Here is a 27925-nt window from a genome sequence, read left to right as displayed (position 1 = left end):
AAATCTATTTATTGCTTTAAAAAGTCTTTAAATGCTACAAAAACTGATGAAAGTTTTGTTTGATTATGTACATTCCGCAAACGCTAAAAATAGGAATTAATGTATTAATATAATGAAGCAAGTTTGTGACATTTAATGCGAACCTTTTCTCTAAAAAGAAATAAATTTGTTCGATATTTTTTCACAACAGTTACAGAAGATTGCATTTCAGTTCAGGATTTAATGTACTCTTAGGTGGACAGCCATAAACTTCACCAAAATCTTTGGTATTTGAGACAGCTGTATTGACCCTGAAAATGCAATATTAATTAATTTAAACTTTAAAAACCAATAAAAATATATTAAACTTGTAAATGAGGAATAAAATATCTATCTTCACAATAGAAAATCTTAAAAAAAATGGGAGAATTATTTTGTATTGATTTTTCTAGGCCTATGTAAATGAATCAGAAAATAATCTTGAACAATTGTCAAGTTATATGTTTTCTTAAATGTTAATACTGATCTTATATGATACTGACAAAAATAAAATTGCTACAAAAGCGAATGTATACAAAGATCATTTACAAAGTACATATTTTAATCATAAATATAATAAGATGATTATGTTGAATAAGATTTTTGCTGTTATTCAGATATATTTTTCGTAGCTCAAGAATAATTTCAGAATTACGTTATTACTTTACTAGTCAAAAATAATTACATAAAAAGGAATAAAATGAAATACCAATAGTATAAATTCATGATTAATCTGTAAAAACTGATATGCACTGATAAAATTTGCAACGAAGCAAATTTAATAGATTTTTTTAATACAATGTTCTGGTTATGTAGATATTTTCACCATTTATCTGCTCAAAAGATGAAATGAGGTTTTCGATGATGAGGTTTTCGTATTTTTAAAGAGAAAAATGACTTGAGTGGAGATTTGAAATTCAAAGCTATTTATTCGTTCTACATAAGTATTTTTTATTACAAAGACTATTTATTCTTACTACAAAGTCTTTTCTTTCTACATAAACATGACGCCATGTTTATTGATTTGCAATATCTCACTCCAGTCAAGAATTTATGAGATATCATACATCGATCTTTTGAGTTCAAGATTCTTCTTCGCGTAGTTTACAAGAAATGACTAATTACGTTTGGACATATTGCACGCGACCTGAAGCAACTTATCAGATGCTTAAGAAGTTTCTACTAAGGCTTTTGTACTATTTACAAATAAAACAACTAAATTTTTGGTCTATTGCCTTTATGTTGTGGTTTTACAATATAATTTATTTGCTTTTAAGGTAAAAATTTTTACTCTGCATCTGATATTAAAACTTTTAAATTAAGTTTTCATTCACTGTCTTGCATTAATTATACAAGAATACACAGCAACATTTGTGAAATCTTATTTTACGAACAATTATCGTACCTGATTCTTGCAGGCAAATTGTATTCATCATTTAACCTCATTGAAGATTTGCGTTGTTCACAGTATCTCTATATAAAAAAAAAAGAAAAAAAGAAGAGGCTGCATAATTTTGTTGTAAAATTCTAAGTACATTCTAATGAAAAAAAAAACATTTAGGGGATATCAGTTTAAAACAATTACCAGTAAAGTGATTTTAAATTAGCTCCCACACCCCAATGATATATTTCCCATCCTTTCGTCAATGGCAAATAATAATAATAATCTTCCGTATCATCTATGACACTTGGATATATGCTTTTTATTATAAGAATTGCACACAATCGTGACGTATCCTATTCTTTATTTATTTTTCTGTACATTCTGGGAAAACCCATCCAGTTTTGATGACTACAATACAAGCGAATTCAAAGCACGAAATACTAGCAGCCTGCTGTCAATCTTGGATTTGAAGGCTAAGTATTGCGATTACAAAAACCTATTTCAAGAAAAGAGGTGTCATTTACGTCAGCTTGGCGAACAATACTTAATGGGGTCTAATAGCGGAGTGCGGAAGTTTAGGTAGAGAGATATTCTGATTGTTCAGGTATTGTTCTCGCCATTTGGCCATGATTAAAGTTATGAGATTTGATCTAGAATAGCTCTCATTTAGCTTCAGAATAAATATCTATTTTCACAAGTCTGCCTTTTTGAACACTACAATGTAATCGGTAACTATCTCCTCAAATGCACATTGTAAGTTGTAGCTACTTTAGAAGGGAGTATGTATTGTTGTATTTTGCAAAATTTTAGGAAGTTTATAAAGTTATAGATGGTTGATGAAATTTTTGACCGCAAATGATACACACTTAAGCACATTTTACATGTGAAGTCAGTATTTACAAAATGATGCCTAACTTCCGATTACATTACTTTGACATACAGCAGAAATTACTTTAATTGCCACCAGCGTCCAATATAACAATTACTTTGATTGCCATCAGCGTGCAATATAACAATTACTTTACTTTGATTGCCATCAGTAGCAATAGATCAATACTCTTCCCTTCATTAATTGTTATAAATCAGGATGCAAATTTGCTGTAATTGAAGAATAAAACTCAAAAATATAAGAGGCAAAAGTTAAACTGTTAAGCAATTGTAAAAAAATTGTTCAATTAACCACTGAAAGGCTCACATTAACAGCCTCTTTCACGCAATTTAGGAATTTCCTTAGGCCTACTTGGTACTTTTTACGGTTACCGTGTTAAAAAGCATTGCCCATTTTATACAGTAACACGAAAAGAGTTGTTTGAATTTCTCTTCGGTATTTACACAGTTTTTCACTTTTAGCCCCCAATTATCCAGCCCTACAGAATGTATGATTATCTAATAGAAATTTTATATAAAACTTTCTAAGCTCAATTAATATAATTTTTATTTTTACCTGAGCTATTCGAACATAGTATAGTTGCTCTTTAGTAACATCCAGTCCAGGAAGATGTTTTTCATTCTTCCAAGTTTCCAAATGATCTACTAGACCCTAAATGAATGTAAGATTATTGTATAAAATAGATTTATGCAGTTTAATAATTTTAAATTTGTATTATCATTTTCTTGCATGTTTCAAATGTGTATGTATAAAATTCAAGCACAGGTAAGTTGTCATTGATCAAAAGAGCAAGGTTGCGAATGATGTCTTTAAAAACCAAAACCATTTTTTTTAGTTTAATTTAATAAAATTTCGTTTATACAATGTTAAATTTAAACTTTTCTATATTTTAATAGAATTAATTGAGGGAGAATTATGATTATAAATAATAAATAACCAGTATTATCTCACCAGAAGTGATGATATAATGTACTTCGAAATACGTTTCGATTGCTTCTTAAAATAAATTGTTTTCAACTGATTCATTATTATTACTATTTCAACTATTCATTATTATTAATAATTTCAATTGATTCAATGATTTATTATAAAAAACTCACCTACTAATAATAATTATGAAAATGTTCATATCTTTGTGTGTATGTGTGAGCGTTTGCGTTTTACCGGATACACCTTTAGGATTAGAAAAAAGGGTCGCAAATTTGGCAAATACACTTTGGAAGATGGAAATGTACACCTCTGAATGATTTCTTTGAATTTTTAATTAGATTTAATTAATTAAAAATAAAGAATAATTTTGACATTTCTAGGTAATATTTGCCGAAAATATTACAACACAAAAATAATTTTTGTATCATCTTAAAATTCATTTTTTAAAATTATACTAATTAAATAAATATACTGTTTAGGCTAGATGTATTTTAAAAGTATCAAAAGATGTATATAAGGATTTTAAATCTAGGGAAGCTGAAAGAATTTAATGTGATAAAATTATTTTATTAAATCATACAGAAAATGGTAAAATACCGTTCAAAATAGGTAAATATATAGTGCGTTATAGAGTTTTCTTTCAAGAGAACAGAATAAGAGTAAGGTATGAGCTCTATTAGACATTCAGACGATTGTGTGAGGAAAAGTGAAAATCTAGCTACTAAGAACTGATTTTCATGCTTATCGATAATATAAAAAACAATAATTTAAAATTTATCGGATATTATGACTATTGTTTATTAAATAGTAGGATAGCTATTTATTTGATCTTTTTACTGTAGATTTATATACTGTTACTACAAAATGACTCACATCGTATAATACAAGAAATGATCCTATATCAGTGATAATGGTGTTCAATAATTCTTTGTTATCATCCTAAAAAAGAAAAAAAAAATACTAATTTCAATATATTCAAAGATACTCATTCGAGAGAAAACATAAATTATTGTATTGTAAGTTTAAAAACTAATATAGAAAGAAAACACAAATTATTGTATTCTAAGCTTAAGAATTAAGCCTTTAGATTTCAAAATATGATAAAAATAATTTAAATGATAAGACTAATAATTTAATTTTAGGCCCGATTTAAATGATAATATATTGTTGATATTAATAATAATTAAGTAAAAGTGAGCTTAAGATGTTTGCATAAATTTATATATAATAAAAGGCAAAACAAATTATTTGTTACCTTTTCCAAATTTTAGTAATTTTTAGTAATTGCATTTTTTTGTACACTTTTAACATACACACCTCAGAGGAATTTCTCAGAACTTCAGTTTGATTTTGAAGGCACTGCACATAAAAGTCGTATTTTTCTTCCATTATTTGAGGCCACAAAATTTTTCCCCATTTTCTGCCTTTTCCATCATAAAAAGAGCCTTTTCAGCAAAAAAAATTTTATTTATAGAAACTATTTATTTATAGAAATATATCTTTAGATAAGATAACAAAGAAAATTAAAATTGCACGCTTTTTACTTTCGTTTTTCTTAACTGAAAGGATGTTGTTCAGATGCAAGAAAATATTTGCATCCAAGTACGGATTTAGAAGCTGTCATCATTTTATGAGTTTCGAATTTAATACTATGAGCGTAACCTTCGAATGCAGTTCTATTGCATTACAGAATAAAAGAATGAAATTTTTTATAAATGTCGAAGATTGAAAAAAGTTTCAAACGTTTCAATTTATGTTATTATTTGACTATTAAAAAATTTAATGGAAGTTAATAAATGCTTTATAATTTTCTGATTCTGTCCTTTTAACACGCTTTTGTGATATTTACATGGTATGCATAGTATTACAGATAATTACAACGAAAGTTTGTATTAAACACAAATTAGAAATACGGAAAAACGATTTAAGTCTACAAATTTCTCGTTTAATATCTCAGCAAATTTTACAGATAGAAGCATGAAATCTTGCAGATGAGTTCAAGTAAAACATCTTACTCATTGATATTTGTTCACTGTATGGCGGTTATATAAAAATTTAATTCTTCTAAATTTGTATTATTCTTATAAATTCTTCTAAATTTGTATGTATGTAGAATCATGTATTACGTCATTCAGCAATGATGCAACCAACGTATTTAGTTTTTGTATGTAGTAGATGTAGTTTTATTGTATTATCATCTTGAGTTATCAATAATAATATTTAAATATAAAAAGCATAAGATTTCCTCTTCTTACCAATAGTATCAAATGCATGTGTCATTTGACTGGCCAATAATGAATATTCTCCAAATTGAAAGTATCTGAAATCAACACTTCTTATTAATTTTTACTTTATAAATTGATGGATTATATCAATAAATTTAAATAATATTATTCATAGAAATAAAGACAAGGAAAAGTTGATTACTTAAAAATTATGATGCATGCTTTTTTGCCAAAACTCAATAAATACTTTGATTTTCAGGCTAAAGAATACTGCCATATATGTCAATCCAATTTCGACTTATATAGATAAGATTTCAATAAAAGTTTCGGTGGATTAGTTTTATAATGATTACTTAATTGCTTACTTTGGAATATTTCCTGAATAAAGGAAGAGAGGCGGATATAATAGGCCTATATCAATACCTGTAAGAGCAAACAGAATACATTAATCTCCAGAATGATTAATATTTATCATTATTAAGACTAAAGTGTATGGTATGAGAATTTTTCCAACTTCGTGAATATCACAGCAAACATTAAAAAAAAATGCCGGACATCCAATCAGTATCATTAATAGGGTTACCATATTTTGCATGCCATCGCAGAAGAAAAAGTAACGTTTGGCATTCGTATTTATTAAATTTCGTCATTTTATATATAATAATTTAAATAGCTTTATTATATAAATAAAATCTCGTGGTTTAAATATTTATCAATTCTAACACCCAAGTTTACTGAAATTAATATAATAATGTTACATAGATCACTAAGCGTTTGAATATTTTTTTATTGTATAGTGTTGATTTCTTTTTATTTTATTTGATGCAATATTTTTATTTATGTCGTAAGAAATTCAGGTTATTGGTTGGAGAAGTACGGGTGAATTAAAATAATAAATACGAATTATGAAAACATGCATAATATGAAACATGCGAATTATGAAAACATGCGTTTCAATAGATGGCGCAAGAGTGTCAAGCAATTCAGAAACAGAGTAGGAAAGGAAAAAAAAAAAAAAGAGCGAAATAGAATAATTCCCGAGAAAAAATAATAATTTTCATGTCTTTTGAAAAAAGTTGTCAAACTCCTAATAATTAAATCAATATTTACTCAAAAGGGAATTTATTTCTAAATATAATTGATTTTATTATTTTTCAATATTAAGATTATTTGGATTCAATATTGATTTTGTATTTCATAACTTTTCATAAATTTGTCTTTGCTTGTTTCATCATATCTTTCTGTTGTTTCAAAATTTAAAACTATGGATTACTAGCAGTACCCGCATAGCGTTGCCCGTGGCATAACATCCAAGAGGAAAAATTAGCTTTAAACTTAAGTCTAGCTTCCACCCGATATGACATGAGCATGTGATGCGGGATCAAACAGACATAAAAAAAATTTAGCAATCCTCAAAAATAACTACAAAACAATTTTTTATAGCACACGTTCAGAAATATTTATTGCTAAGTTTTGATATACAGTCATTTGGCGCCTTGCGAGGTTGGCAATTTTTCGGTGGCGCTTTGTTTGGGGTTACATTGCCGCTATGTCTGTATGTTAATGTTAAAATGTTACTGTATTTCGATCTTTCCTGTTCATTTTCCTTGATTTTTTCCTCTGCACATACTCCTTCTGCTTACTTTCATTATTTTAGATTAAGTTTTTTGCGTGCATTCCATTTTACTGCATTTGTTGATTTTTTTTTCTAAATTTCCTTTAAATTGCTGCAACGTTCCTCGGAACCTTACGATTGGAAACGCTATTGCTGCCGTTCGCGCAACATTCAGCCATTTTGCTAAAATTTGGCAATAAAATGCTTTTTGGAAAAAAATTACTGTATATCAAGTCTGTTCTATATTTAGTCTGTTGAAATGGTAAAAATATGATATGTTCATAGACAAAACAGTTCACTAAAAATATACGATATAAAACATGTTTTAAAATTTAAAAATATACAAATAAGTCATTGTACCCACTGTTCCACACTTGTTTATCAACTCTGTATAATCATATATGAAAATAAAATTCAGCTTGAACATAGACTTGAAAGAAGTAGGAGTTGGGATTTATAGCAACAATGGCTGTTCAGCAACAAACGAAGCGTTTTGGCATTTAATATGCTCCGGCCAAGGTTGGATTTCTTTTATGCGGGAGGTGGGGGGCACAATGAGTTTTGAATATTTGAATCGCTGTTTAAAATCAGATTTAAGCAAAGAAACATATTGTATATGCATTCAGCTTGCTTTATAACATTTCTTTGTAAACTATATTGGCTGTTTTTCCTCCTGATGCCACGACAAAAGAGACTACCAGCCAAATGGTAGACTGCGCCGTGTGCTTTATATGTTGGCAAAAAATAGTGTTCATGCTCCTTTACACTCATAAATGAAGTCATTGGATTAGTATACTGGCGTATATTCTTCGTAAATTCTTTGGAAGTAGGATGTGCATTAGTAAGAAGTGAATGTAATGGTTCAGGAGGGGGAGACCTTCTTCTAATTTAATTTTCCCTTGTAAACAACACATGCCTTTTGATCCATCTTTCCATTTTAAAGATGAACAATATTATGTAGACATTGTCCCCATTGAAACCAAAGCATGATTTCTGTAATCCATATATGGATCATATTCAGGGCGGAGTACTCCTTTTCGAACCAAATATCAGAAATGGTTGTTTTTTAGCTTCTCCTCTGTCTTAAATTTAAATGTCTTTCTCTGTTAATAGACTGGTGAGATTCATTCTGCCTCTGTAATTCAAAGAGAGACGATTTAAAGAGAGAGACTTATCTCGATCAACAAAAGACTCTCTTTCCATAAGTGTGTCTCTCTTTCGCTGATATTCGCTAACTTAACATTTCATTTCTTCTACATTTTCATTATCGGGCAACAAACGAAGCGCTTTGGCATTTAATGTGCTCCGGCCAAGGTTGGATTTCCTTTGTTTGGGCACAATGAGTTCTGAAAATTTGAGTCGCTGTTTAAAATCAGATGTATAAAAAGAAATGTATCGTATATGCATACCACAATTCTTGCTATTTGCGCACGCGCAGTTTGAGGTTTGCACATGCGCGGATAAGTGAAAGCACAGATACTGCTGTTTTACGCATGCGCGAATTGTAGTAGTAAAATAATTAAAATCGTAATTATAACACACCATTTTTTATTTTCATATGACTTCAGTATATTAAAATCTTTCCCAATAAATGCTTTACAAAATGGTACTAATATGTCCAACATCAGTTAAGTATTTTTCGAGATTTTCTGGTTCAAACATACAGACGCTTTCAGAAGACTTCATTTTATACTAAATATAGATTAATGTAAAAAAAAGGAAATTTATGATTAGCTTTTAGATTATACTTAGATTATACTTCTAAATCACAAAGAGAAACGTAAACTTTTCCACAAGCAATTTCACCTTTCAAATGTCTCAAAAAATTGCCAGTTTAAGTAGTTACATATTTAAAAATTCGATTCTGTTCATTTTAATGAAGTTTGCAATGGTATGATGTTTTAACATTTATAAGCTTATCTTAAAATTTTGAAATAATATTTGTTTTAGACATAAGTTTTATAGTTTAAAAATTGGGAATCCTTTAGTTATTTATATATATCTGGATGGGTTATCACTTATTTATTGAACATGTTTTATTGAAAAACTTTATAGTACAGGTCTTTAAATATCTTTTATTGGAAAAAACTTCTCAAGAGCTAATTTTGAAACTTAACCATCGTGCCATGTGTTCAGGAGTCGCATTTCTTCTAATTAAGCTACTAAAAACAAACAATTATTGATAACATACACGTTGCCACCACACCAAGTAACTTTACGCAATGGGTGTGTCAACCTTGATGAGCACACTTGTTTTTGTTCATTTTTGATTTTTAAGAAATTGAAATTAAAAATGAAGAATGCGTTTTCATATTAATGAAATCATTTAGAGAGATATTTTTTTCATAAAGATGTGAATAAAGAAAAAGATTTTCTTTATTCACTTGAAAAAATATTGAAGAATAGTTTTTCTTTTCTATATTAAGGGTGGATGGTTCATCTTATCATCAAGGATTTATGATAGTGCAAGATTCACCATAAACAGCAGAAATGCGATTTTTTTTGTATTTAGGAAAAGGTATTCAACATTTGTTTCAAATACCATACTTCTTTTCTATTTTTGTTATTAAATCAAAATATTTTTCGGTAAATCAAATGTCTATCCTGTTTATAAAAATGCAATTCTTACAGGGTTTCTCCCTATAAGAATTGAAATACTATAAGAAAATTAGCAAATTAAATATGCTCTTTGGCTGACAGTGTTTGAAGAACTTTTAATTTTATAAAATTACTATTTTTATTTTAAAAGTCATCATCTTAAAGAGTTTAAAATTAGATAAGCTCATCTTTATTGCTTTGGAATTTCATACAACATTCAATCGCTAAATTACAGAGAAATGAGGAAAAGTATTTAAAGTGGTAAATTAACATAATATATGAAGCTCGAAAAATACTGTTCCTTTTATAATACAATTAAATGTTCCAAATTAACAAAAATAATCCTAAAACTTTTTATATGTTTAATGATAAAAATAAAAAAGTACAGTACTGAAAATATATATGAATATTTGAAACATTAAATTATTCACACATCGATTATGTTTCACTGCATAATTATTGAGAAAAATCATTGCGATTTCAAAGAAATCAACAAAGTTACATAACAGATTATTTGAGAAGATTTAAAAGACAAAAAAATTTAACAGAGATGACGGACTGACTTATATTTTTGATACTCACGTACTGTGTTTGTTATGTAATCATAACTGGATGTACCACTTAGAGGATTCTCTTCAAGAGAAATTTTGCTAAAAGAAAGTTAAAAAATAATAATTATTTATAAAACTTACGTTATTTGTTACAAAATATTAATATAATTATTAAAGTAAAAATAATAGAAAATTTGTTAGCACATTGAACTTTTTCAATAAGATATGAGACTTATTGACTAATTAATGGCAAAATTAACAATTCATGACACAAATGAAAGAAACATCGGCACACTCTCTAATTAGATAGCTTTGGAATTCTCTTTTATAGAGATAATTTGTATTTCAAAATGATAATGACTGACATTATGAAGACCTGCAAAGATTCTGAAGATTCCTTCAGTATCGAAGATGAAAAGAAAAATCTCAAATCTGGCAAGATGTTGAAGCAAATTTACACTTTCTATAAATAAGAGATCAAGTATAACAAAGAAAAATCAATATTAAATTTAAAAAAATGATGCATAGAAAATATAATCTTTCGAATATTCATATGTGAGACGGCTTTGTGATCGATGTTCATACTTTTGATTTTTTTATATCAACAATGAATTATTAAACAAATGAAAATTATTATGAATGGAATTATTATGAATTGTTTACCTAGGTGCATTCTCGGAATTTCCATACCAAAGCCTTGTAAAGAAATATCTTGTTTTGAACTTTTTGAGGTTCGTAACGCTGAGCAAAAAATTGTCTTCAAATTCCAACTAACAACAAAAAAAAATAGTTAAGTAAAAATAATAAGAAGAAGTGAAAAAATAATCAAATTAATGCATTTACTGAACATTGGATATTTTTGTTAGTCTCAAAAATTATTCCAATAAGTAAATATATCCATAGCTAATTTTTACAGAAAAAATATGAATGTTTCCAAAAAATGGATTTCCATGGATATTCCAAATTTGAATATCCATGTTTCAAATAAAATATATTACTCCCTGTTACTATTAGATAGGCACATACTAACGAGGAAACAACATAATTTTCAACTATATAGCATTTCGATTTCTTAGTTTAATGTTTATCTAAACGGCTTATCTAAGACATTTCTTATTAAGGCTTTCCAAGACGTTTTACATAAGAAGGGAGTAACAATATTATCGATGATATCACTGACTCAAAACAAAACAAGCCATCTGTATATTCTTAAAAAACTCAAATTTTCGGTAAATAGAAGCCTCACATTCAGTTTCTTGGTCTTGCTTATCTAAAACATGAGAACTAAATAAAATAAATCAATTTTTTAAAACTTTAGACTTGTTAATTAGTTTTTCACTTTAAACAAAAAACAAGTAGCAGAAGCTTATTTATTTTTTAACAAAAAGAAAACACTGAATTTTCTTTCCATGGGAAAGTTTTAATAGTAATTTAACGAAATAAACATATGCGATTTGTTTTTATTCGAAATATTTCTTGGAATCGTTTAACTTTCATTTTCAATTTCATGTAAACTTATTTACTCTATAGTGAAAAGAAAAATTTGAGCTTTCTTGTTGTAGGATGATAGTGATTAGATAGTAATTAGTTGCATAATATATTAATATTATAATTAAATAGTAATCAGTAGCATATTATAGTAATAGTGTAATTAGATAGTAATTAGTAGTAGGAAGATAGTGATTACATTTAATAGTAGTTAGTTTAAAAGTTGCTAATGTGCTTTGTATTTATTGAAATATTTTTTATAATAATTAAACTTTCAACTTTTTTTTATTATTTCTCAAACAAATCTGAATTAGTTGCTTTTTAACAAATTCCTAGTCTGGAAGTTTATATCAAATAAGTTATTCTATCTAGTTTATTAAATCGATTTAATCATTAAGTCTATTACATGCTTAAATTTCGACGAGCCGATTTAATCGCTGCAGGAGCCGTATAATTTTTAAAAAATGACTACAACAATTGCAGCCAGATGTTTTTTACTTTTGTTTTGTTATATTATTATGACATCAAGTGAATTCTGACTATAACATTAAATGAATTGATTCAAGTGAATTCTGACTATAACATTAAATGAATTGATTCAAGTGAATTCTGATTATGACATCAAGTGAATTCTGATTATGACATCAAGTGAATTCTGATTATGACATCAAGTGAATTCTGACTATGACACTAAATGAATTGGTTCAAGTGAATTCTGATTATGACATCAAGTGAATTGATTGAAGTGAATTCTGATTATGAATTAAATGAATTGATTCAAGTGAATTCTAATTATGAATTAAATGAATTGATTCAAGTGAATTCTGATTATGAATTAAATGAATTGATTCAAGTGAATTTTGATTATGATATCTAGTGAATTTGATGTTATTCTCATATGCTAATACTTTTCGAACATAAATAGCGTGCTTATGTTTTGGTGACTTATACGGTGCAATTGTAAATCATTACTTACATCACGGAACACATCATCTAGGATATTCGGCTGTGTTATTGTATCTGGTATGCCAAGATTTATCTTCATTCTTTGGACCTAAAACAAAATATCTTAAGATCAAAATTGGATAAGGAGATGCGATAAAAATATTCAAGAATAGAAATAAGATTTTTTCATTCAAATATGCGTTTGAAAAACATATAATTTACCTTTTCAAGAAATAGTTTTTTAATAATTCCCCTGGCCCACTCAATGGATTGAAAAGTGAGTAAAAAATTCTTCTTCACTTCTAGAAAGGCATCTTTTGTCTGACGAAGAAAACAACGTTAAGATGTAGAATAAAATAAAAACTGAAATAGAAAAGTAATATTTATTTGAAAATTACTACGTATCCATTATTAATTGCTAACTGATTTAAATAATCAATCCTTTATAAATTTACATGAATTAATTGTTCTTTATCAAAATTATACTGACTTCTTGAATCTGTCTGATATTGAAGAAATCAGCATCCACAAGTGCTTTAAATGCTGCCAAACCTAATTCATTTCGAATCAGATCAGAGCATTCTTGCCATAAAGATTTAAACGCAGTCCCTCTTCCAGGAAGTTCGGACACGTGGCGCAGGTAAAGTTTTCGGTATTCATTTCCCAAATACGGTATAAGTTGCGATAGCATCCTCCAAGTCACATAACTGGTAACTTTTCTACAAAAAATAGAGTCTGTTACTCTTTTTCAGAAGTTTATATTTTAAAGGTCTCCATACATATATGTAAAACGCACAAAAATACAAGCTGGAAATTAGATGGGTTTTAGATGCTGGGCAATCAAAAAGTTAGTTGCTGTAAAAGATTTCGATGTAAGATGATTGGGGTGAAATTTTGTGACAATGCGTCAAACATTTATTTGTAACATTAGATATATAGACTTTCACGGGACAATCTTAGTTTGTTTGATAATCAACCGTAACCTATCCGTAAAGGATGTACAAATTAGAAAAACGTGCAGTGATTTATTTTTATGTATGCGAAATGTTTCTTATGAAATTTATCGGCAGTTGCATGAAGTATATGATGAAAATACAATGTCACATAAAATTATCTTCACATGATTCAACATGTTTGAGATTGGACATACAGATGATGAGCGCGAGAAAAGTTCAACTGCGAAAAATTTTAAGATCATTACTGGCGTGAATGGATGCATTCTCTCAAACAGATGCATTAAAAAAAAAGACAAGATTTCCAACGAAGTGGGTCGTTCTCATAGAAATGAGCATAAAATTATTGCTGAACAGCTTAAATTTCATAGAGTTTGTGATTGATGAGAGTCTTTTTCATTGACGGAAGAATATAATGGGAAGTGTTCTGAAGTGCCTTTTCATTTCGTTGCCAAAAGAAAGAAAACGAGATTTTAAAGATAATTTGCAAACCAGGCATGAGATTTGGATTCATAATTTCATACCTGAAATAAAATGCAGCTCCTTGGAATAGAAATATTCTACTTCTCTGCGTGTTAAAAGTGTTGAACTGTTCCAAATATGTGAAAAATGATGCTGATGCTGATTTTCACCCGAAAAAGGTTAATGCATTGTACAAGTTGCAAAGTGCTATGATACTGTTCCGATTACTTAAAACTTTACTATTAAAATCCAACAACCAGTTAAATTGTCCGAAGACATGATAATAGCTCCGGATAGTTTACTTGACCTTGTCAATGTTAGACCGCATGCAGCAAAACAAAGGTGGCGGGGTGATCGGCTGTACGCAAGAAGAAGAAACAAAACAAATATGGGAACTTCTGAAAAAGTTTAGATGGGAAGTGTGAGACCCATTTTCTTATAGCCCAGATTTTTCACTCTGTGGCTTCCATATCTTTGGACTCACGGAAGAACTTTTAATCGAATGACAAGGTGAAAGCCGAAACTCAAAAAGAGTTATCAAACGTTGGATGGGATTTCTTTGTAGAAGTCATTGAAAAAAAGTTTTATAAGATTTTAGCCCCCTTTAAACGTTTTATAGCCCAGATTTTTCACCCTGTGGCTTCCATATCTTCGGACTCATGGAAGAAGAACTTTTAATCGAATGACCAGGTGAAAGCTGAAACTCAAAAGGAGTTATGTACGCTTGAACGAACATTGAATGGAATTTCTTTGTAGATGTCATTGAAAATTTGTACAATGATAAATATTTAAATATCGGTGGTAATTACGTAAAAAAGGAGATATTATATGTAAAATTAAAATACAAATAAAGTTGTAAAATTTCTGCGCTGTTTTTTTTAAGTCATTAAACCAGCTTTTTAACTGAGGCTCTTAATTTATTTAGCACAGATATAACAATCTTTAAAATTAAGCAAAAACTAGTAACGAAAATTATAACCATAAATTTAGCATCTTCTTCTTCCTTTTCGATATCTCTTTATTGCCATATTTTTTTATTTCGAAGAAAATTACTATCCGAAGTAGGGACTGTAATATTTATTTTATAAGAATTTTATTTCATTTCAAAACGAAAAACATTTCTTTTCTCTTAGAAAAATTAATTGTTTATCTTGCAGACGTAATTTATTTTCAGATTTTTTTAAACGCTTTCTTATATTACGGTGTTTCCTTAGTTAGAATTCGATTATCTGAAGCAAATGTGAAATTAATAAATTATTAATAATATATTGGGATTTTAACTTTGACCATCGATCATTACTTTAATAAAACATCTAAGAAAACTGAAAAACGTTTTATAAATATATAGATATAGTACTATTTCAGCTCTTGACGATTACTTCCGCATTCTTGTGCAAAAATTAATAATTTAAGTTTCTTTACAAAGAAATAAATTTCTCGAAAATTAAATCTTGAAAAAATATATAAATATTTAAAATTATTGTAGATATAAGATACTCTTATAATTATAATTAAAAATGATTTTGTGGCCACAATTTATTTTTTAACATCTGATTTTAAGAAAAAAAATAGTTTGATGCTTTATATTATATGGAAAAATTCAGAGTAATACTTACTCTGGATCTGCGTTATTCAAAGTAGAAAGAATGCTGTCCAAGTTGTACTTGCAAACTGATTGTACTTCCACTTCTTGAATTGCGTCCCCTATTATAGTTCTCCACAAATCTTTCAGCAACAAAGTCTAACAACAACAACAATAATTCTCTATTACTCATAAAAACACGCGCATTTGTATTATTTTTGTATCGTTCTTGTATTCTTTATGGGAAATATTCCCACAAAATTACTTCTCAACTATAAATATAATAGATTTATTATAAGAACGCTCATAAAATGAATTTCGAGTTTCAGTCTCTATATTTGCAGATCTTATGAGCATTTTATAAATTTCTGTTCTAGGCAACAATTTTACAGTCTAAATATAATGCTGTATGTGGAAATTATATTTTTGTTAATTTTGTAAAGCCGCAGTTTATTGTGCACATATTATTTTGCTCAAAAATATACTAAAATCGAAATGATGGTGATTATAGGGTGTGTTGTATTCAGTATTATTGAATGCAACATATTTTTTAACAATATTTTAATGACAAAAAAAAAAACCCACTTTTTTTATCGTAAAAAATATTTACTAAGCGGAAATGTATCTTTTAATACAATCTTGTTTACTTGAAATATAGTAGTTAAGTACACTGTTGATGATACATTAAGGTATCTGACTACATTTACAGTTTTTGGTCAAAATTCACAAATTTTTTATTATTTTGTTTTAAAACCCATTCATTTGAGTTTCCAAATCTGTTCACTTTAGTGCTACGGTAACTAGGAACCGAGATATGTGATTTTTTATAAATTACTGTAGCTGAAAACGAACCCAGGAATTACCAACCGGAAGTTGAATGCTTTCCAACATTTTATCAAATACCCGCATCCTTGAATTATAATTTTTTTTTATAATATGTTCTATCAGCAGGTCGTGTATATTAGAATACTTTTGGGTAAATTTTATGTCGAAAGGATTGGCAGTTACATTTGCTTTTGAACATTGTTTATGTTTACAAAGCATTTTTAGTACGAGACAATTGAAAACCTTAAATGAATTTTTTTGAAAAACTTTAATTCCGTAAAAAAATTTCAAACGCAAAACATCATATCTTAAAAAATTGTTAATATATTACCTTGAAATTTTGCATATATGTTACCTTAAGTGTTCCAAAGGCAATTAACTAAAGATATAACTTCTAACAGAGAAGTTTTTGTTTTAGAGCTGTCTAATGTAATTTTCAACAACGAATTTTGAGAAATTTTCAATACAGAAATACTTGATTAGCTATTATTTTTTTGAAGACGCACATATTTCTTAGATTCTAGTTCAATTTCTTCGCCATAGATGTAAGCATATTGTGTATAAAAATAATTGAAATATTGCAATAGAATTTTTAGCAGAGTGTTTTGCTTTTTGTTGCAATTTTCCTTATTTTTTACCTAAATTGGCACATTTTACACATCTCAATTGACACAGAATTTTCTGATCAATATTTTTCATTATTTGCAATCACATTGATCCAGAAAATGAACTGAAATAGTTAATTAGAGGGATTTTTCTAAAATTTGTCTCCGTAGGTAGACAGATACCTTAAGGAACAAATTTAAAATATATATTTTCGCACACAAAAGTAAACAGTGTATGGCCGCAGGTAGCTGACATGATTGCCAGGTAAGGTAACAGATTTAAATGGTTGGTTGATGAGCATAGAAATATGTTGATCCACAGACAATCTTCAAAGTCACGCAAAAAGATAATAGGTGAAGCAGGGAAATGTACTAAAGAATGCCTATCGAGAATGCAAACGAAATACTAAAGTGAAATGACTATTTCTTTGACTTTAAGTTTGATTTGGTTTAGTTATATTAACATTAAGTTGTAAAGGAAGGGCTATTTTGGGACGGACGTCGAAATTTTGAACCGTGGTCAGATGATGAAGGGCGTCACCTGAGCTAGCACTCCCTGCTTCACACCAAAGAGAGGACGTTTGGTCTGAGGGATTTAACGTGCAACAGACCTCCTTACACGACGGTTCTCTAGTGAAATTGGGACTCGAACCTGAAACCATACGGTTCACAACCCGAGATCTTACCACCAGGACACGCGGCCCTCTCTTTGATTTTAACTGATATATTAATCACAAATAGTAATGTGAAAATTAAAACAGTCTTAAATTATAAAAATACATCAAATAATTCAATATAATTAAAAAAAAACTCACATTTTCTGACGATATAGTAGGATTAGGAGGATCTTCAGTGTTCTGAAAAAGAGTGATTAGTATTATTACAGTTTTAATTATATTATGATACATATTTTAATATTTAGTTCAATAAAATAATATATTAACGTTTTTAAATTGAATATTTCATCATCGAGGAACAATAAACTAAAAGAAAAATGTTCTATTCTAAAATCAATTTTTTTACAAAAGTGTAAGAAATAAGCTGAAGGTCAATAATTTTATCAATACAATAGCCACCACTTGTAGTGGATGGATGTAATGGTTGTGGATGATTAAAATAATGTAGGACTGATATCCCATATCTAAATGTTTACAAAATACCCAGTTTCTAGTGATCAACAATTGGTTTTTAATGGACAGTTTCGATGATGGGAGAGTATAAAGCCGTAATAGTGGAAAAGGTTAAAAAAAATCCCCTCGATATTTTCTAACTTGTTACCTTTATTAGAGTAATAATCTTCCTTAGCCTCCTCCCATTTAGTAGCTGTGACCAAAGAACATTGAACAAACGTTGCGTATTAAGCATGAAAGAAAAATACAATTTTCTGAAAGAGTGTGATCAATTTCTGAGGTTAACTCAGCAGAAGGCTGCTGGTATGTTAAAAATTTTCAAACTGTTGCTTAATTCATTGTTGAAATGTGGGAATGTTGAAAATTTCTCAACTGTTGCTGTATTCATTGCTATAATATAGGAATGTTGAAAAATCCCCAAATGTTGCTCAATTCTTTCCTGAAATATAGGAATGGTTAAAATTTCCCCAATGTTGTTTAATTCATTGCTGAAATCTAGGAGTTGTACTGAATATACATTCTGGAAGAATGATAATTTGACGCTCAAATGAAAGCGATTTAGGAAGGATTAGAAAATGAAACATGCGTTGAAGGAACGGACAAGTTGAGGAGAGAAAAAGACGGACAAGTGAGTGGAGCATTGCTTCGTCAAAAGACCGAATACTTAAAAATTGTTCCATTATTGTGCAGAATCTTTTTATAAAAAATTATTCATAATAATGATTTATTGAATGAATGCTTAATATCTTAAAAATATATTAATTGCATTAACTTTTAAAAGGAAAACTAAGATATTAAATATTTTGATTTTCGTAATTCGGTACATTGAGTCGTAAATACGAAAATAATATAAATAATGTTATTTGATTTCACTGTTCTTGTATTTCTACGGATTTTTATGAAGAAATGTTGGTTATATTGATTATTTGGATGTAATGATTACTGTTGCTTGGACCTAAAGTGATAACTATAAGCGGCGCCCACTGTATTTACTTCAGCTGCTTATCATTGGTTCAGAGAAGAACTAATATGCGACTAAACTAAAGTTGTATTGAACATGTTTAAAAAAAATGGGAAATTGAACAGTTTTGAATAGTAAATATCTTTCCTGGTAATCAATATACAGGGTGATCAAGACATAACAGGAGGTGTTCAGATCCCTGTAGCGTGTTATACACTGGGCGAAATATAACAAAATTTGGCCACCATACTCATTAAAGTATACGGTTTCTATTTAACAAGAAAAAAAGTACCGAAAAACTCCGATAGGGCAAATTATGGCTCTGCAATCGAAAACTTTATTATATAATTTGCTTATACGGACATGACATTGAAGATAAGATTAAGGTTGCGGGAATTTTAGCCTTTCTACAAGAATACGCTTGCAATTGCGTTCTCACTATGTGAACGTGCTTTATTAGTCAAACTGTTTTATCAGCGGGGTGAAAATGCCAGCGCTGCTCTTCATGAATACCAGCGGTTAAAACAGTTACGTAGAAGACCGATGACCATAAATAATTTACGGAGAATGGTTGAAAGATTTGAAACAACAGGAATTCTTGGAGTGTTACCCTGCCGAGGACTTAAGGGTATCAAGCAGGAACAAGTTGAAGAAATTGCAACTGCCATTATGAATCAGGCGAGAGCTAATAAACGGGGTACCAGCAGTGCGCGTTCAATATCACGACAAACTGATATCCCGTTCTCGACGGTGCAGAAAATATTGCATAAGATCCTGAAATTTTATCCGTATAAGATAACTTCCATTAAATGATGATACTGATCTGAATCTTGGCAATTTTTGGTTGTGGGCGGTTCTGGTTCACTTGAAAGGCGTTGTGTATCATGGATATGTTCCTGCCATTCCTACTTTAAAAGATCAAATAACGTTACATGTCAGACGAATAAATGCCGACATGCTGCGAGCCAGCGTCGAAAACCTCGTGCACCGCATGCTATTATTGGAAGATCAAGTTGGTGGTCACCTTGAGCCAAATTTGTAAGTTGCTGTAATAAACGTTTTTCATTGATATTTATTGTGTTGCTATTTACTGTTTCCATTGCCAGTTATGTATTCTTTTTCCACATTATGCGCTTGCAGCTCCAGGATTTCCCCTATTGGCGTTTTTGGTACTATTTTTTTTCTTGATAAATCGAAACCGCATACTTTAATGAGTATAATGGCCAAATTTTGTTATATTTCGTTCAGTACATAACACATTACAGGACTCTGAGCATCTGATGTTATTTCTTGATCACTCTGTATATTAAAGTTTCTGCAATTATTTCCCTGTTGAAAATTTGAAATCACCCTTTTTTATAAGATAGAAATTTTATCCATTACAAATATAATTATGATTTAATATTATATACTTTCTTAATATAATCGTAACTTAATAGCTTTCAATGTGTAACTTGTCTCTGTCAAAATTTATTGCTCTAACTTAAAATAAGTTGTTAATGACTAAAGCACGTCAAGAAGAAAAGGGCTTCAGGTTATTTGAAAGAAAAACTCATAGAAGTTATAATGGAAACGAGCCAGATTTGTTGAAAAGATTACCATGAAAGATTCTTTCAAGTATATGATTAATGATTTCATTTTGAAATATGAACATTTTCGCTATTTTCCAACAAGAGAAAGAATGATGTTTCCTGAAATTACTTTTATTATTAATTGAAAATAACTCCTGGGTTTATGGAAGATTTGATTCCCTTCAAGGAATTTAAATAAGTTAATGCTTTCAATGCTTTAATAAGTACTTTCAAAATAGGAAATAGCTTTATGCTTTAATTGTTCTATTCTCTAAAAATAAAATATTTTGCACAGCAAATTAAAGTTCATCATAAATGTTTGAAGCCATGTTCCTGATTTTTCAATGAATAATTTAGGTCATTGTAAACGAAAAATATTAATTAAAAGTTAAATCAAGAAAGTTCAAAAAAGGATAAGCTAAACATCCGTCGTTTGAATGATGGAAAATTAAATTCAGAATTTGAAACATGAAACATGCCAATGAACAGATGAAAACATACCAATTCTCAGTAAAGAGACTGAATGTAAAAATTGACATCCATAAACCGAATGCTGGAAGTTAATTGAAACATCTATTATAATGACCATGCAAGGAGTTTATTATGATGGTTGTTTATTTTTTATTTTGAGAATGTTTAAACCATGTCATATTGTAGACACATTTAAAATACACAATTTTTATGTTTATAAGTATCGCTAAGTAACTTCAAACAATTATAAATTTTAAAAATGATTTATAGAACTTTTCGAAAATTTTCGCTGTATTTTAAGATTTATGCTTTTATATTCATGTCTTAAATTACATTACGATTTATTATTCATTATATTTCAATTTATGACTTATAATTAAATTATATTTTGTTGAAAGTGAATGTACAATAATTTTATTTGAAGGACTTAGGGAGGAAGAAATTTTCTTTTGGATAACTTACTTTAATAGCCGTTGCAACATCGGTTTCTATTTGTATAACATCATCTAAGAATTTTCTTCTCTTCGCTGCGTCTTTCATGGGTAATAACGTCAGAGCATCTTTTATGTAATTCTTATAAAGAGATAATAAGTAGGAATTGTCATTACTTGTTATATTTAGATATACTTTTGGATCGAAGAAAGGAATGGCGCAATCAATTTCCTAAAAAAATATATTTACTTTTAGTTAAAAAAAAAAGTGAATATTTCTTTTAAGACAATGATGCTATAATTAAAATAATAGTATAATAATACAGCATTTAATAAATAACAGTAAAATAACAGAATTGTAAATGCATGTAATATAATCTGAATTAAATCTACCATTTGGAAAGAATACATTGAAATTTGGATATTAATCAGTTAACTATTTCGACCTCTTCGAAAAATGCGTTTCTAAACTGTGTCGCAAAAATTTAGCAATGCCACTACTTATTACTCCTGACGAATAAACTCGTCATAACGCAAAATGTTGTACTTTTTTTATGACGAGTATACTCGTCAAAAAAGTTAACAGGTCAATTAAAACTAATAATCACAATCAGTATTATGAGAGCATTCTGAATTTAAGACTATAATAATAATAAAAATAATGAAAAATAAAAACTAAGGTTTTACCAGAATTCATTTTCAGTTGCTTTATCTGAAATTATTTTTAAAAAATTCTGATATCTATTTTTTTCAGTTTAGGAAACAGCTAATAGAGTAACTAGAGAATGAATTATTGATGACAAAATAAAACAATTATTTCTTTTTCGTGCTTTTTTAATAAAATTAGATTTTGTTATTAATATCATAGCTTAGAAATTTGTATAAAATTCATTCACTGAAATTTTTTCTTTGCTTAGTGAAATAACATTTTTTATATTCAACATTTCTTCTTCCAGCTTTTGAAAATTATGTTTCAGAATTGATAGATATGATTTGTTCTTACATATTAAATATATATGAATTCTTGCATAGTGATTTTTAAGGATGAAATATATATTTTATTGGATGGAAGTTGAAATTTTTTTTATTTAGAATTGTCTAGATCTGTCTTCAGAAGACAAAGCAGACAATGGTCTCCGTTGCAGATAGCCGAATTGATATCGGCATAGTATCTGTTGAAATAATTTTATGCTTTCCATCAAAAGAGTATGTTGCCCAACCAGAAGAGCATACTTTTTTTCCTTTTACATAAAAGTGAAAACACAACGAACTGATGTTGGTAGGTAGTATCTGTTTAAAGTATTTTATTCCTTCCATCAAAAGAGTACTTTAATTAATCAGTTGAGCACACTTTTTCATATCTTCTGTACAAAATTAAGAATGCGACAAGCTGACATCGGTATAATATTTATTGAAACTATTTTATGATTTCTATCAAAAGAGTATATTAACTCACCAATCGAACATAGCTTTTCTTTTTTTCAATCCCTACTATTAGTAGGAATTGAACTCACACTCTCCCTATATGTATTTATATATCTTGTTCAAATTTTCAATCGTTACAAATATACTTTTTATTCATCCACTCAAGTTCAAATAAATTTTTTTAAAACTTATAGTGGATGACCCTTGATGTTTATACAGTTTTTTCAAATATTAATTCATTAATTATTAGATTTAATTCATTTTTAATACTTTAAATAGAGTTTTAGCAGTTCGTAAGGAAAATTGAAATCAACAGACAAAATCAGTAAAATGCAAGATTTCAGTATTTTTCGCGTGAAGGTGAAGAGTGCGAGTTTAGTACTTGCGAAAGTAGGAATTGACTAAAATTTTTTTTTATATATATATTACTTGTTCTGTATGAAATTGAGAACACAATGAACTGACGTTGGCGTGGGTAGTATCTATTTAAAGTATTTTATACTTTCCATCAAAAGGGTATTAAGATTAATCAGTCGAGCACAGTTTTTCTTTTTTTTTTAAGTATAAAAGTGAAAATACAAGGAGTCTATGCACAAAGTATTAAAAATTTGAATGAAGACTGAACCTCTATAATTATAGCATACTTTGTATAAAATGCTATTGTTTCAACAAATAAAACAATAAAACTAATGTTCTACTGAATGGGTATTATATAAGCTTAAAGTAATGCCGTACGGAAGCCATCAAGTCAGGAAAAATTAAATCGAACACACGTTTAAATCTGAATCGTTTTTGTATAGCTGATTATAAATTTTATAGAATATTTTATTAGAATTGTGAGAATAGCTTTTAAATTTATTCTTGGTTATAAAAAAATCCGTACACTAGCAAATATTTTTATCTCGAGAAAAAAATATTGTAGATTTGGAACGGAATCTTTTGTAAGAAGCCGAAATTAAGAAAATGAAGTGGAATAGTTTTAAGTATAATATTAATGTAACTATGACGGAAACATGTTCGATTCATAAGAAAATGCGATTTTAACAATGGTCAAGATAATCATATGTTTGTTGATTATATATAATTTTGTAAAATATACATGGAATAATAAAGACTTGGGAATTAAAAATTTAAGAAAAAGAAGTATAATCTTACAATTTTTTCAATTGGAGTATTCGCTGAACTTTTGAAACGAGGTTTCACTATGGTATGAATCTGATATTCTTCTAACCTTGAAACGAGTGTCTTCCAAGATATATGCGTTGCTGATTCAATTTCATATTCAGTGTGAAAGCCATCTAGTTTTAACTCTATTTCAGAAAACCACCTTTCTAATGATAGCTTTTGTTGAATGTTTCTTTGTTCTGAAAAAGAAGATATATGTTTGTTTTAGGATATCGAAATTTGAAGAATCGTAATACAGGATTAAGATTGGTATTTGGTATTTTTCTGTTAAACATTTCTGAATCGGAGATAATAATATTGTTTTATTTCATCATATCAAAGCTTAACTTGATATCAAAGCTTAATTTGATATCAAAGTTTCACTTGAAACAAAGCTGCGCACAAGTGCGGCACGAGATTTTAATAATTGACCTCAACAAAATATTTATATTGTTGAATTAGATCAGCGGTTCTTAACCTATGGGTCGCGACCCAAAATTGGGTCGCGAAGCATATTTCTTGGGTCGCGCTGAGTCGAACCAAAAAAGTTAGTAATACACCAAATTTCAGACATTTTAGTTTCTCATGGTTTACATGCGGTATCCAGGTTTAACATATATACAGGAGGACATTTTATTTTGCAAACCAATGTCAACAACAACTAAAGATGAAGATATTTTTCTTATGGATCGAAAGCACTTTTGTTTATCTTTATTATTAAAAAAATAAATAAAAAAAAATTTGTGAGTTAAAAAAAATCATCATCGTAGGATTGAAGATTTTTTAAAAATAAGATCTAAAATAAAGCAATGAAAAAATTTTGACTTTTTCTCAAATATTTCTCAAATTTTTGTCGCGGCTTAAAAAGGTTAAGAACCACTGAATTAGATAAACACAGAGCTCAGTTTATCTAATTGCACTCTTTGTAAAAAAAGTTCATGCAAAACTATCGTCTGTGATTGAAAATTTAATTGCAAGTTCAATTTACAGTATATTATATTTTGACTAACAAAGCAGAAAGTATTAAAGTTTTTATTTTAACTTTATTTAATCTCTTTTATTTTGTTCATATAAAAATAAATACTCACCTGAATTCATACAAAAACGATATAATTCCTTCATTTTTCTTGTAGTTTGACTATCGTTTCTGTCTGATGGACTTTCCATGACTTCTAAAAACAAAAGAATAGATTTAAGCGTTTGATTATCAAATTATAATAAAAATTCCAATTAGTTCTAAATAAAGCAAAGTGTATTTTTTTAATTTAAAGTTTTCTCTTGAATATGTCTATTACTAACTATAAAATGGAATGCACAGTTGGATTCGTTTTGAGTCGACATAGGTTTTACGGAATGTACCTAAAAGATTATAAAAGAATGCCGCTCTGTAGAGTAAGATATTAAGCTGTAAGAAGATATTAAAGAAATGGTTATTGAATTTAAATTAATCAGAATATCCAAATGCATTATTTCTTAAGTTAATACTAATTTGTTAATTTTTTTATTGCAAAAATTCAGAGAATCATGCAAAAAGGAAAGTTTTATAGAAATTTCTGTAATCTCAATACTATTTTTCACGAATCTATTAGACTTCTTATACTGTCATTTATGGATTCTTACTAAAGATCAAACCCAATACTAATGGAAGTTATATTCTCAAAATCTTTTCTGTTTACTCTCTATAAAGGTATTTTCCCTTTCTCTGTGCACAAACTTATCAACTTAAGTCAAAGATGTGATTGTCAGATAGATGCTTCGAGTTTTATTTTCAGACTTCCACACTCTAGTTGTATGCTTTGTTGAATTGTGAAGAAATCTGTGCTTATGACATGGAATTGGAAAATTATAATTAAGAGATATCGATCTTTGGAGTAAATCTAGCGATTGACGATTAGCGTTGGTTAGCCCTCGAAGGAAGTCACTTCGTAAGAATGTGAACTTGATAAGAAATTTCCTATTTAATGATGTAAGTTCCTACCTCCCTTGGCGAGTCATGTATCTGTGACATAAATGTATTTGATTGTGAGTCATTGTAATTTTTACGGAATGATTTATAAAATGGTATATTATATTTCATGGATGCTCTAGAAAGATGCATTTATCTGTGATTTAATATGAATTTATTTCATTGTTAGTCAGTGTAACTGTGACGCATACGAATTTAGTTCTTTGTGAGTAATTGTATCTGTGATACTTATGAGTTTATTTCATTGTGAGTCGCTAGATTTACATAATTTATAACATGGTTTATATTATACTAGATTACGTAATAATTTATAACATGGTTTATATTATATTTCTTTTAGTCTCATGTTATAAGCTTTAGAGAAGGAGCGGATATTTGTGACTTCGGTAAATTATTTCAATGCGAGTCATTGTAACTTGTATGTATTAATTTACAAAATAGCCTATCTTATATTTCATAGATTCACATGTCATACCCTTAAAGAAGAAGCATTTATCTGTGACGTCATGTAAATTTATTTCATTGTGAATCACTGCATCGGGGACGTTGGGTAAATTTATTTCATTGTGAATCACTGAAACTTCTGCATAATAATTTATAACATGGTTTATTTTAAATTTACTAGAGTCTCATGTCATAAGCTTTAGGAAAGGAGTGGGTATCTGTAAAAATATCTGAATTATTTCATTGTGTGTCAATGTAAGTTCTATGTAATAATTTATAACATTGTCTATCTCGTATTTCATAGATTCTCACGTCATGAGCTTTAGGTAAGAAGTGCTTAACTGGGTCAAAGATAATTTAGATAACGTAACAATCGATTTTTTTTACTTTCTAAAGAATAAAGTTTTAAAGAAAGAATTCAATGATACTTAAACTTGAATTTGTAATGATATTTTTAAAGCAATATTTTGTATGCAAATATTCATAGTAAGAAAAAAAAAGTAACTGAAATTGTAGAATACCTTTATACAAATGATTTATAATACAAATCTACAAAATAAATTCTTATGTTTTTATTTTCTATGTTATTTTTCCCATGCTATAAATACCGTAGATCTTACCGATTCTGCTTCGTTCACACAGAAAGAACTATAAATGCCATATTCCCATACTATACATTCCCATACTTAACACCTCTCCATGCCCTACATTCCCATACTATATTCCAATATTACATATTCCCATACTATCTTCCATTTCTCATACTATAAAACATTAATGCAAATGCTTTATAATAATATCAATCCACAAATTAAATTCTTATATTTTTATCTTCTATGTTATTATAAGAATTTTTTTTTGTAAGATGGACTGAAGCAAGAAAAATTACTTTTGATGTCGAATATAATATTGAGACGAGTTTCCACACTGGGATTGAATATGCTCAAGCTAGATGGGACATCAATAGATTTAGCATATCCTCCGCAAGAATATTCATAGAAATCCTCGCATGGATCGACGTCGACGTTCATCAACTGCAATATTCTAGAAGCTGTTGAAAAGAGAAGAAAATATAATAATTATTTTATTTTCTGGAAATGCATAATTCTTCTGTTTACAAAATTAGATTAATATACACGGAGCCCATTCTAGTCATGAAATAATAGTTAATTTCTAAACCATTATAGATGAATACAAGCTTCCACTTGCTTCAAATAAAGCTGAAAACGGTTTTAAATGGACATAATGGATTAAAATCTAGGGTGTGTTTCTTAATAAATGTATAGCTAAAA

General features: G+C 28.5%; 1 protein-coding gene across 1 annotated transcript; it reads right to left on the bottom strand.

Annotated features, from left to right (window-relative positions):
* Positions 1–80: 80 nt before the first annotated feature.
* LOC129963748 (endothelin-converting enzyme 2-like) lies at positions 81–27678 on the bottom strand. The gene is made up of 18 exons (XM_056078284.1): positions 27523–27678; positions 25312–25395; positions 24215–24423; positions 21666–21866; positions 17886–17927; positions 15675–15799; positions 13134–13362; positions 12866–12964; positions 12675–12752; positions 10874–10980; positions 10242–10309; positions 5812–5869; positions 5477–5541; positions 4539–4666; positions 4095–4160; positions 2847–2942; positions 1424–1491; positions 81–290 (listed from the first exon to the last, which is right to left on the bottom strand). Exons 1-18 carry the CDS (start codon positions 27662–27664, stop codon positions 191–193), a joined length of 1965 nt encoding a protein of 654 aa, XP_055934259.1. The 5' UTR covers positions 27665–27678; the 3' UTR covers positions 81–190.
* Positions 27679–27925: the final 247 nt, after the last annotated feature.

This window comes from Argiope bruennichi, chromosome 3 (genome assembly GCF_947563725.1).
Source record: "Argiope bruennichi chromosome 3, qqArgBrue1.1, whole genome shotgun sequence".
Classification (NCBI taxonomy): Eukaryota; Metazoa; Arthropoda; class Arachnida; order Araneae; family Araneidae; genus Argiope; species Argiope bruennichi.
The sequence above is the reverse complement of the archived record's forward strand: the minus strand, read 5'-3'. Positions and strand labels throughout refer to the sequence as shown.

Bases quoted from the DNA above. Each gene is read 5' to 3' on its own strand.
- LOC129963748 (XM_056078284.1), bottom strand. From the start codon at position 27,664: ATGAACGTCGACGTCGATCCATGCGAGGATTTCTATGAATATTCTTGC. The intron at 1,492-2,846 runs GTAAAAATAAAA...TTTTTTATATAG, and splicing joins ACTATGTTCGAATAGCTCAG to AGATACTGTGAACAACGCAA. The intron at 291-1,423 runs GTACGATAATTG...TTGCATTTTCAG, and splicing joins AATTTGCCTGCAAGAATCAG to GGTCAATACAGCTGTCTCAA.